Source organism: Neomonachus schauinslandi, chromosome 4, assembly GCF_002201575.2.
Source record: "Neomonachus schauinslandi chromosome 4, ASM220157v2, whole genome shotgun sequence".
NCBI classification, from domain to species: domain Eukaryota; kingdom Metazoa; phylum Chordata; class Mammalia; order Carnivora; family Phocidae; genus Neomonachus; species Neomonachus schauinslandi.
Genome location: NC_058406.1, coordinates 71,112,717 through 71,125,280, shown reverse-complemented (window position 1 = coordinate 71,125,280; position 12,564 = coordinate 71,112,717). Strand labels below are relative to the sequence as shown.

The window sequence follows — 12,564 nt, the reverse complement described above, 5'->3', positions numbered from 1 at the left end:
TCTGTGGTCAGGTTGTTCTGATGTCTGCAACTTCCTCTTGTATTTCAATGAACAAATATATCACCTTAAATGACAAAATTATTAAATCCACATCAGTGTCATTTTTGTTTGCCCGAAAGTATTTGAAGGGTTCCTGAAACGGTATCCAAATTTGTTTCTATGCAGCAGAAAAGCTAAGTCTGGCTTATGACTGTCATCAGAATTAATAAGGATCCAAGACCTTAGCCACCTCCTCATCTAGGACCCTCATTCCTAGAAAATCAGGAGCTCTCTTTTGTTTCCCTTAAAAGGCTTGCAGACATTCCCTGGTTTTCTTTTCCAGTTAGTTTATATCGTACAATTTTTACATAGTTCTTATATGTTCATAGGTATTTTAGATTTTTCCTTATATGCTTATGAGTTTGTGTCTATTATAAATGGACTGCTTTTACCCAACATTTTATTTTTTGAGTATATAAACAATATATGAACACTATAGGAAATTTGTAAAATAGCAAGAGTATAAAGAAGAAAAGGAAAAAATCATGTCCCACCATCAGAAATAAGCTACTGTTAACATGTTGAAGTATTTTCTTCTCTATGTATCAGCATAACATTGCACATATAACTTTGCTTCCTGCTTTAAAAAACTTGGTGTATTAGCATATTTAAGATTTTAATATATTATTATAATTCATAATATTTTTTTTAAATGTGATTTTAATAGCTGTGTGTTTTGATACTATAATATAAATCTAGTCTAACTTATTTATTTGCTTTCTCCCCAATTTGTCAGTACTAAAAGTAAAACTTCAATGAATAAATAAAAATTCACATGAAGTTTTGACAGTTTCCAAGTTTGCTGCAGAATTGATTCCCAGAGTAAAAGTTTGAACATTTTAAAGTCTGTTGATACACTAAAAAAATGGATTTTTAAAAAGATTTTATTATGTCTGTATGTATGTATTTATTTGACAGAAAGAGAGAGGGAGAGCACAAGCAGGGGGAGCAGAAGGTAGAGGGAGAGGGAGAAGCAGGCTCCCCGCTGAGCAGAGAGCCTGACTCCGGACTTGATCTCGGGACCCTGGGGTCATGACCTGACCTGAAGGCAGATGCTTAATCAACTGAGCCATCCAGGCACCCCTTAAAATGGATTTTTAAACATGAAATTACTGGATCAAAGAATAAGAAAAATTTCACAGATTTGATATGTGTCATCAAATTGCTTTCCAGGAAATTCATGCCTCTAACAGCCAATTCATGCCTCTAACAGCCAATTCATGCCTCTAACAGCCATCTGTGGGAGTGCTCATCCCACTGAGATTTTCCTCTTTGTCAAATTTGTGCCTCTTTGATTACTAGTAAGTCTGAACATTTATTATATGTTTATCAGCCATTTTTATTTCTTTGGTGAATTATTTATTCTTCTCCAGCGTCCATTTTTCTGTTAGAGTGTTCCTGTTTTCCTTATGGTTTTTGAAAGTTCATTACGAGTTACAATACTCAGCTCTTAAAAGCCTGGTTTCTTAATTTTTCTAATACTTTGTTCTGTTTTTACCTTTTTATTTAGTTTGTTTGATTTGTTTACAACAACAATTTTAATTCTTAGGTTGCCAAATTTGTTATTCTTTTAGTTATGTCTTTTTCCAACTCTTGAATGCATACAAAGACCTTCACCACAAAAGAGTTAATATTCTTCTAGTTTTTCCTATTCTATATATATAATGAGTCTATCCAATTGAAGGAGAGTCTATTAATTTTTTCCCCACACATTTAAAAATTGTCCTGATATCTTAAGAAATTCTGCCTTTCCTCATAGCTTTGTAATTCTAGCTGTATTAAATAATAAATTATTATATATGTGTCTGTCAGTCCGCATTGTTTTAATTAATGTAGTGTTAGTGTATATTTAAAATTCAATAAGTAGAATTTCCCTTTATTATTACTATTATTCTTTTTAAAAATCTTGTTAGCATTTTAAATAGTTTCATAAAACCTGTATATTAATGTGGGTTGAATTTACATCTTCCATGAATTGAAGGTCTCCCAATTTATCTTGATATTCCTTTAAACCCTTTTAGAAGGATTCTATTGTTTTCTTCATGTTGATTTTCACATTGCTTAGAGTTTCCCCTACTTTAAAATTTTTTAAATTTAATTTTATTTATTTATTTTAATTACCTGGTGCTTATCATGACAAATGCACTTCTTAATCCCCATCACCTATTTCACCCATTCCCCCACCCACACCTCCTCTGGTAACCATGAATTTAGTTAGTTAGTTAAGAGTCTCTTTCTTGGTTTGTCTCTCTATCACTCTTTTTTTCTCCTTTGCTCATTTGTTTTGTTTTTTAAATTCTACATATGAATGAAATCATATAGCATTTGTCTTTCTCTGTCTTATTTCACTTAGCATTATACTCCATTCATGTGGTTGCAAATGACAAGATTTCCTTTTTTATGGCTGAATAGTAGTATTCCATTATATGTATATGTGTGTGTGTGTATATATATATTCCATTTTATATATATTATATTAACATTATATTATATATGATGGAATATATGATTCCATTCCATATAACAAAGTTTGAATGGAATATGAATATATTATATGTATAATGGAATATATAATATATATACCACATTTTCTTTACCATTCATCTAAAAAGTCAACCAGGTGCCCCCCCCGTCAGGTTTTAGTATCTGAGTTATGCTAGCTCTTTAAAGTAAATTAGGAAGTTCCCTGTCTTTCCTGTTTGTGCTAAAGAAGTTTATATTCACTGAAATTGAGCTCACTCATAAAATGATGGCAGCCAAGAGTACTTTACAAGTATTCAGTTTGCTTTCTATTGACACCACAGAAAGTTTAATTTAAATTGGGATGGAGACATCCAGGTGACTCAGTCAGTTAAGCGTCTGCCTTCCGCTCAGGTCATGACCCTGGAGTCCTGGGATTGAGTCCTGCATCGGGCTCCCTGCTCAGTGGAGAGTCTGCTTCTCCCTCTGCCTCTGCCCCTCCCCCCTGCTCATGCTCTCACTCTCTCTCTCTCTTGAATTAAAAAAAAATTTTTTTTAACTGGGATAAATTCTGTTTTGTTTTAATATTTGGATTGTCATTCTTTTAAGTTCTACAGTCCCTCCCAGGCCCATTCATACTGATGAAATCCACATAGATATCATTCTGCCCTGAAGTCACTGAAGAATCACATTAGATTTGTTTATGTCCCTGATTCTGATGCAGGAAGATGGAGACACTCAACGTAGCACCTGCAGATTTCTTATAGTTGCACACGTACACACACAAACACACGAAGAGGCAAATGATTTGTAGCTGCAGAGTAGAGAATTCAACTAATTGAAGCACTTATAAAGTGAACAAAAGTAGTTTTTTGGGAAGCTGAAAAAGAAGGCACTAAGAATGAGAGATCAAAAATAAGATGAAATAACTGATATTTTTAAAATCATCAATTCCTGAAAAAATTTGTTGCAATTTAAAATAGTTTGGGAAAAGTTAAATCAAAGTATACATACCTTACTGCTTCTCTTCTTCCATTGAATAAATAGAATTTCTCATTATTACTGTACTCATCATATACCCCCCATCGTAGATGAGCCCATTCATGGACAAAGACCCTTTCTGTAAGAAAATATTTTAAACACCCAATTACAGTAAGAATGGCAAAATTATTTTCTCACACTGGGAGAAAGTAATTTTTCCGAACATCATTATGCTTTGCTGTGTTAATTTTTTTTCAACTAAAGGTTTGATTTCCTTAGAAAAAATTAAATAACGACTGCACATTTCTTTAAAATGTAACTACTTATTTTGGCTCATCAGATGTTAATTAGATGCTAGTAAATGCCAGGCAGTTACTCATACAAAGATGAAACAACTGGCTTGTCCTTACACAGCTCATGGTCTAGCAGATGACACAGATGACCAGATAACTAAATCCCAAGTGGTGTAAGTGTCATGATGGAAGTCAGTGCAGGCTGCTGTGGGAGCCAGAGGCATTCACAACCTGGGCAGCATCCCCAAAACGTCCTTCTCCCTCATGGCTCGTATCTGGTTAACTCTCAAGGCCTGCCTACTACACCACAGCCTTTTTGCTTTGACCTAGTCTCATCTTTCCAGTCTTACTGCTCCTAATCCTGAATCACTGCAATAGCCACTCCCTGGCCTCCATATTGCTAGTCTTCAGTGGCACCACTATGGTGCTCAGGTTAAATCCAATTTCTCAACGTGGCATACAAGGTTCCTGATGATCCAGACCCTGCTCCTCTCTGTAGCCATATTTCTTGCTGTTCTTAAGCCACTTCCAAAACTCCAAATCACAGTGAATCCCTAAACTCCTTTTACTTTCTAGAGTCACACCATGCTCTTGCTCATCTCTGGTTCTTTTCACGTATTTTTCCTCTGGCTCAGAATACTCTCTCCCTCTCTCTGTCTGGATAAGTCCTACTTTTCTTTCAAAATCAGGCTTATAGACACCTAGAAGCCTCTGACATCCTCAAACTAGTCCAAATACCCCTCCTGTGCACTTTCATTATATTCCATTATTGAACTTATCATGTTATATTTTCATTGCTGCTTACATGCTAGTCTCTTGCACTAGACACTTGTCTCCATAAGAACAGACACCATGACTTCTTCATTGTCTTGCCTTGGCAACAGTTCCTAGAACTTAATAGTTACTCAGTGAGTATTTGTTAAATTTGCATGAACCTCAGTGACTTATATTCAGCTCAGTTTTTCTGGAATGTAAATTCCTAGGTAGGCTGAATTTGGAAGGTTAAATGAGAGGGTACATGCTCAGAAAGACCTAGTATATCACATTGAAGATTTAGACTGTTCTATCAGTGCTGGGGAATAGCTGATGCCCTCTTAAAGGGAAGAGTAGGTTGTTGGGGAGCAGGCATGGAGTCACAATACAGAAAGGAAAGATTATAAAGGAATGACATTTTATGTGGTGACCATGATGGCTAAGGTGGGCTCAGGAGTAGGAGGGGGCAGTTAGGTAAATCAGTTCAATACATATTGAGCCATATGTTGGAAATTTTCTATTTGTTATGGAGTTGAGATGGAGTGTTGTAAAAGAACAACAAAGAGGTACATTTGTTTGACACCTCTTTCTGATAAGGTCTGTCAGTGTTCTAGTGTATTTGGGGGTGGGGTATGGAGGTGCTAGCACTCTTTTGTTTGTTTTCTCTGCCTTGCCCATTTAAATGAAGAAAATCAAACTGGTTCTAATCTTTTCAAGATAGTGAAGAAACCTAGTGCTAGTTATTAGTTAATTAGTTAATTAGATAATTAGTTAATTATCTAAAGCTAATCATATTTGATTATACTTGGAAAGCACATATTATGTGTACTCCATTGCTTGTTTCTTTTAATATTTTCTTCAAAATTTGCTCTAAATAGCTCATATGGGAATGATAGTTTATTTTGTGAAGGAAAATTGGACTTTTTCTTTAGTCACGGGTTTTTGAGAGCTGAAATCCAAGATATTCTGTCTGGTACTCAAAGTGGGGTGCATGGCCTCACAGTATCAGCATCATCTGGGAGCTTATTAAAAATGCATGTTCTTGAGTCCCATCCCACACCTACTCAACAGCATCTGCAGTTTAACAATCCATTTAGCACTGTGCATCTCTGCCATCTGGTGGCTACTACCTGAATTGCAGGCAGGAGGTTTAATTTGTTTGGATGTTTCCCACCCCCACCACAGATCCATAGAAACCTAATAATACATATTAAACTATCTTACAGTTATTATATCATACTAATATTACCCGATAACAATCTCTAAAAATTAAAAATACTGCATTTACACATGTATCCTAAATATGAAGAAATTAAATTTTAACTGAAAAATGCACTATTCTGATTCCCTATTTTAAGTGAAAGTTACAATAGTTTATTTTGCTTATATGTGCTTACTCAGATCATGTTGATTGCTGATCTACTTTGAACATAAAATTATTAAATTCTGAGAAATATAGCAGAATATTTTATCTCTACCCCTACCTTGTGATCCGTATATATTTGACTTTTTTCCTGCTAGGAAGTCAGGAGTGAAATGAATCCTTTCGCCTTTTTCTCCACAGTTTCCCATCTGCTCCGTGTATGGTTCATCATTACCTGCAGGATTTGGTTCAGCAACTAGAACATCAGCCTTAAATTTAATAAAAAGTCATTATTACAAAATATTGGTGTAGGAAAGACATTAGGTTTCGAAGCCAATGGTCAAGAAAGAATTGTTGAGACATCTTTGGTTCAAAAAGGCAGTTTAATTAAAGCACCGGGACAGGACCCATGGGCAGAAGGAGGGGGTTAGGGGTAGTATAAGCCTCCCCAGTATTTTGGAAACAAGGTTTCCAGGATCCTGAGGGGGCTAGCTATTGTTAGGAAAGGTCATTTATTACTGTTTAGTAAAAACTCAATCATGAGACCCTTCAGATGTATATTGGTAGGTCATATGCTTGGGGGATGATTGCCTACATGTATCTTGGGGGGTAGAGATAAAGGAAGTTTCCAAAGGAATTTTTATATGTTAAAGTAGACTTAGGGGGTCCTGGAAGTTGGGCTAAGGTTGCCTTTTGCCTTTAGCAAAGTATCAACATGGAGGCAGTTGATCCCTAGAGGAATGTCATTCTGCCTGCTTTAAGGACTTGTCAATGGGCTGTAGGTAGAAAGGAAATTTAGTAATTGTAATTTTTCGTCTGCCTTTGTTTCCCACATCAACATCAGCAAATAAATTGACCTTATTCACATAGGAGGATTTTGAAACAACTTCATTTGATTCTAGAATATTTTGATGAAAAAAATCTGAGTCAGAGAAGGAGATTGAATTTGAAAAAAAGAACTTGATATTCTCACATTTTTGTAGGTCTCGAGTTTTGGTCTCACATACTCAGGTTTTGTCTTCCATTTTTCAGGAATCAAAATGGCAACATTCTTGAAGTAGAATCTTTTTTCTGTAGCTTCAAACAGATATGGAGATGCCTGGGTCACCATGTCCTGGGAAAAAAGAAAACATATATAACCAGCACAATTATGACAGAAAATAGGCAAAGTTGCCAATCATTCAAATTTACACCTGTATTTCACATTTCCAAAGACTAGTTATTTATTAAGATGGGAAGGGGAAATGTTGAATTACCTTTTATTAATAATAATAGTTAACTTTTTCTGAGCACTTACCACATGCTGTGTGTCACAGAGTAATGGTTGACAATGCAGACCCCAAAGGCAGACACTAATTCTGGATCCACCACTTACATTAGGACATCAGGCAATTTCCTCAAGCTCTCCTGAACCTCAGTTTTTCCATGTATAGAGTGGAAAATATTCTAGTGACTAGCTCATAAAGTTGTTGTGAGGATTAAGGGAAGTCAAGAAAGCACTTCGGACCATGTTTACTTAGCACAAGTGCTTATGAAATGTTAGCTATTGGGGTGTCTGGGTGCTCAGTTGGTTAAGCAGCTGCCTTCGGCTCAGGTCATGATCCCAGGGTCCTGGAATCAAGCCCTGCATTGGGCTTCCTGCTCGGCAGGGAGTTTGCTTCTCCCTCTCCCTCTGCCTGCCGCTCCCCCCTGCTTGGGCTCTCTCTCTGTCAAATAAATAAATAAAATCTTAAAAAAAAATGTTAGCTATTGGTTTCATTTCATTTGCTCTTTTGAGGATCAATAAACCTTTAAGGGGGAAACTGACAATTAGAGAGTATAGGTCTCAAAGTCACGCACTAAGTAGTACTGGGAGAGAAACTCAAAATGAGTATGACTTCAGCCCTGCTGACATCACTATAATAATTTTGGGGTTAACTAAATGTTATGAGAGCATTTATTATTAGTATAGTACCAAGTGTTCAATATAAGGAAGTGGCATAATTAATTTATCTTCAAGTTACACCTAACTTTATTTCTCTAAAATGAAAGAGCCTTGGTGTTAAATTGTAAATGCCTCTGCAGATTCCCTGAGCTGCTTCCTGACAAGACAGTACAGAGGGTATTATAAGAGATTTATTATACAAAGGGGCATTGGGTCTACTAGGACCAAAACCACTGAAAAGCACCAAAGCAAGTATAGATAAAAGAGAAAAGAGGGCTGAAGACTGAACCCTGAGGCCCCCAGCATTTAGAGGTGTGGTGAGGAGGAGCCAGCAAACGAGACTCAGGGAGCGGCAGGTGCACGGGGAGGAAATCAGAAGGCACTGGGGTGAGAATGTTTCGGGAAGGAGAGAGTGCTTGTCGGTGTCTAATACTACTGAGCAATCAAGTATGGTGAGGACTAAGAACTAAGCAATGGATTTAGCAACCTGAATGATCCATTTTAGTGGAATAGAGATGATAGCTCCAAATGAGTGAGTCCAAAAGAATAGATGAGGAAGCAGAGGTGATGAATACAGACAACAGGTCAAGAAGTTTTTCTATAAATTAAAGAGGAATGGAGAAATGAAGAAGTAGCTGAAGAAGGACTTCAGGGCAAGGGTTTTTGTTTTTCTTTGTTTTTTTGTTTTTTTGGGTTTTTGTTTTTTTTTAGAGATTTTACTTATTCATTTGACAAAGAGAGCGATAGCGAGAGCAGGAACACAAGCAGGGGGAGTGGGAGAGGGAGAAGCAGGCTTCCTGTGGAGCCGGGAACCCCATGTGGGGCTCGATTCTAGGACCCTGGGATCATGACCTGAGCCGAAGGCAGACACTTAACAACTGAGCCACCCAGGCGCCCCCAGGGCAAGGGGGTTTTGTTTTGTTTATTTGTTTTTTAAAAATGGAAACTATTATAACATATGTATACGCTAATGGAAAAAAAACAGATAATGTAAGAGAAAAAGGGATTGTTGCAGGAGCAAAGTTCTTGCTGGAGCAGAGTTCTTGCTGGAGTGGACCAGAGTGACTAGATAGACTCCAGTGCCTGATGGGGCTGGCCTGAGGGGCAAAAACAGTTCATCATTACATGGGGAAGCAGTAGTCGTGCATCGATGCAGGAGTGACTCCTGCTCTGCCACTTCCTAACTGGATAAACTTGGGGAATTTATTTTATCTCTAAGAGCCTCGGTTTCCCCTCCTTTCAGATAGAGATAATAATAATGGCTGCCTGGATATTTTTAAAGAAGTTCTTGTAATGGTTTGCATAACCATTACAATAAAACACTGAGTCAAGATCACAAAAAAGTTGAAAAGTCGGTATAAACCTTCCGACATTAAAGTATTGTATCACAATTTGACTTGTGAAATGTGAATTTTCAGTCTCCCCCGGAAGAATAAGCAGCATGAAATGCTCTTGTCTTCCATGTTTTTTTTTTTTTTAAAGATTTTATTTATTTATTTGAGAGAGAGAATGAGATAGAGAGCATGAGAGGGGGGAGGGTCAGAGAGAGAGGCAGACTCCCTGCTGAGCAGGGAGCCCGTCGTGGGACTCGATCCCGGGACTCCAGGATCATGACCTGAGCCGAAGGCAGTCGCTTAACCAACTGAGCCACCCAGGCACCCCTTCCATGTTTTAATAGAACCATTAATTAGGGAGCTTCGCTTCAGCATCTGTTCTAGGTTTTGAGAAGATGACCTCATATCCAAATACACATTTAAAGTATTGAGGTTTGGAGAAAGTTGAGGATAACAGTTTATAGGATGGGCTGGTTATTCCTTAAGGACAAGGATAGCATATTGTTCATCACTGGATTCCTGGTGCCAACATAATGTAAATGCTCTGTAAATATTTGTTGGATGAATGAACAAATGAATGAATGAATGAAGTGGTTATGATGAGCTGTAAATTGTGCAGGAGTGCCAAGTCAGGAGGTACCTGGGCTCCCATGCATTGAGGAGACCCCAAACTACTACAACTGTGTATTGTGTGTGTGTGTGTGTGTGTGTGTGTGACAGAGAGAGAGAGAAGACACACAGAGAGTGAGTTTCTCCCTGACTCTCATTCCCTCATCTTGTGAATGTGCTCCTATTGCTTCCCTGATACTGGGTAGAGTGTAGGTGCAGTGGATAGAACTGCTGCAGCTCCATCTGCCGGTCTTGTAGGTGGAAAAATGTTGGGGAAGGCTAGCTGAAGCTGGTATTTAAGAGCTGACTTAGAGGCTTCTGTCCCCACAAGGGCAGGAGGGAGAAAATCCCCTCAGAAAGCAGAGCGAGGGATGGCCAGGAACGGCAGCAAAGCCCACAGTGACCTCCCTCAACTTTGTAGATCTGGAACATCAAATAGGGAGGAAACCACTTTTATTAACTACTCAGGGACACTGAGCACACTTACTGCCCTTACAAGTGTTCCTTTTGTAGAGAAGATGTGGAAACCAACTTATCTTATAGCGAACACATTTAGGACTCCTACCAGAAAGTTGATTTAATAATTGTAGTGAGAAGTACATTTTTTTCAGGAGGAAAACCCCCCAAAGATATTAGGTGAAAGCACTTTGAAAGCTCTAAAGCACCATATAAATACAAATGACCTTTGTCATTCAAAATAAGGCATCTGTGTCCTCCTTCTGGCAATTCCTGAGCCCTAGTGACTGTCCAGCCACAGACAGAAACATCGCTGGCCCCATTTTTCTTCCACACTTTGTTGCTCCAAGTGGCTACTTCATTTTTGCTCATGCTATTTTTAAATTTAGAGGTAATCAAAAACTTACCCAAGGTTTCTGATATTGAGAGATTTCAAAGGGTGTGAATTTCTCTTTCACCAATTGGTGGTAAACCTGATAGTCTTCCAGTTCAACAGGTAAGCTCCCAGCAACCCCATCAACTGCTCCACTTCTCCAACCCTAAACTGCTATTGGTGATAGAGATGGTTCTCTCTCCAAACTCCATCTTTCTAGCCTTGCTTCTGCTGACAGCAAAGAACGTTTGGGGGCGAACTTTGGAGCCCTTGCACTACTAACTTCTGAGCTCACATTCAGGAACTTTGCCTAGAAAAAAGCTTCAGTCCCTTTGGCTTGGTTAAGAGGGAGGAACTCTTTCTCGATCTAGATCGATTAAAAGTGGGACTGGTGATTGATGACTGTGCCTACCATTTATTGAGCTCTTACTATGTACCAGGCACTATGCATACGTTTTTGAAGTTTTTTTCCCTAATTTTTGAGATAATTTTAGGCTTATAGAAGACATGCAAAAATTGTACAGAGTTCCCATATACTTTTCACCCCGCTCCCCTTGTATTCACGCATTGTTACATTGAATCCTCACAAAGTCCTTTGAGGAAGGTACTCATTATTATTCCCATTTGACAGACTAATACTTCTGCTCATTATACAATAGTGCCTCTGGATGTGCTACAGCCTTTTTATAAGGCATTTCCTTCTGATTCTTAGCTGTTTTCTGTTGCACACGACCTCTCTAATCCCTCCACCTTACAGCAGTTAGATGCCTCTGCCAGAACAGAAAGAGTCTTTTTCCCTAGTTTTTCCTTCCCCCATAGGAGAAATAACGAGTGAGGTGAGACTGCCCAGCAGCCCTGAGAGGGTTCCTGGCATCGGGGCTGGTAAAATGCAGTTTCCTCTCATTGGAAGGGTCGGGATTGTTCTAAAATCAGAGATTTGCCTCCTGGGCTCCTGTATTAGGATAACAGACAAGGGGGTTACAATTAGGACCATAAAAGGAGAATCTGATATAAGCCAATGGTAAAATGAAGCAAAGGAATTATCCTCCCCGTATCTCACAATCTCTGTCAAATGATGCTGGTCCTTCCTTAGTGTGAAACTAAATAGTTTTCAATGAAATCGTCTGTAACCAGTCATTTATTAAGCATCAACAATGTATCAAACTCTGAGTTATGTGCACTGCATTTATTATCACAAGAATCCTAGTAGTTTAGTAGTATTATTGCCATTTTACAGCTGAAGAAACAGGCTCAGATATGAAAATAATTTGCCTGTATCACACAGCTGGAGTTAGAGAACTCGCGTTTGCTCTATCACAACATTACACTTAATTTTTTTTTTTTTAAAGCATGGATAATTACCATTTTGAACTTACCTTTATATGTTGAATGAGTGTTTCATCTTCTGGCACATTAGGGTCAATTGCAATGACAATGCCTTCATAGCCATTATTATTCAGCTGAATGAGTGAATTGCTCAGGGCCCCTTCCAGGAGATAAAGGACCAAGAAGAAAACAGAACTCTTAAATGACCCCATTGTTGTACATCACACTTTGATTTCTCTCTTTGGAGAATGATGCTTTTAGAGGTCTTCTTTACCTCTCTCTCTCTCTCTCTCTATATATATATATTTATACACATGAATATATAGACACACATTTTTCCCAAGCTATCAGAGATGGTTTATCAAAGTATTTAACCCTTTGACCCAAAATTCTTTCACTATTGCATTTGTCTCCTTTATAAGGAACTATGGCTTAGTCTCCAATTCTGTGTACTTTCAAATATTTCATTTTGAAAGGATTATTACCCTTGCCTTCACCTGTGCCAGATGCTGGGAATGAGGGTGGGGAGCCCACATCCGGTTCCCTGGAGGGACTCACAGGTGACAAGCAGCTTGGTCATTGAAAGATGTTTACTTAGTACAAATGTTTGCCAACCAGGGACACTGACCCACCCAACACCACCCTCCAACCCT

At 38.2% G+C, this 12,564-nt stretch overlaps 1 protein-coding gene across 1 annotated transcript in view; it reads right to left on the bottom strand.

The window, feature by feature from the left end:
* The window catches only part of CLCA1 (chloride channel accessory 1), a 29,719-nt gene extending 17,536 nt beyond the window's left edge, over positions 1–12,183 (bottom strand). The window contains exons 1-4 of the mRNA XM_021690154.1: positions 11,962–12,183; positions 6,863–7,003; positions 6,011–6,158; positions 3,514–3,619 (exon numbers count right to left, since the gene is read on the bottom strand). Of these exons, the coding sequence (XP_021545829.1) occupies positions 3,514–3,619; positions 6,011–6,158; positions 6,863–7,003; positions 11,962–12,123 (557 nt within the window). The 5' untranslated portion in view covers positions 12,124–12,183. The remainder of the gene's footprint in view (positions 1–3,513; positions 3,620–6,010; positions 6,159–6,862; positions 7,004–11,961) is intronic.
* Positions 12,184–12,564: the final 381 nt, after the last annotated feature.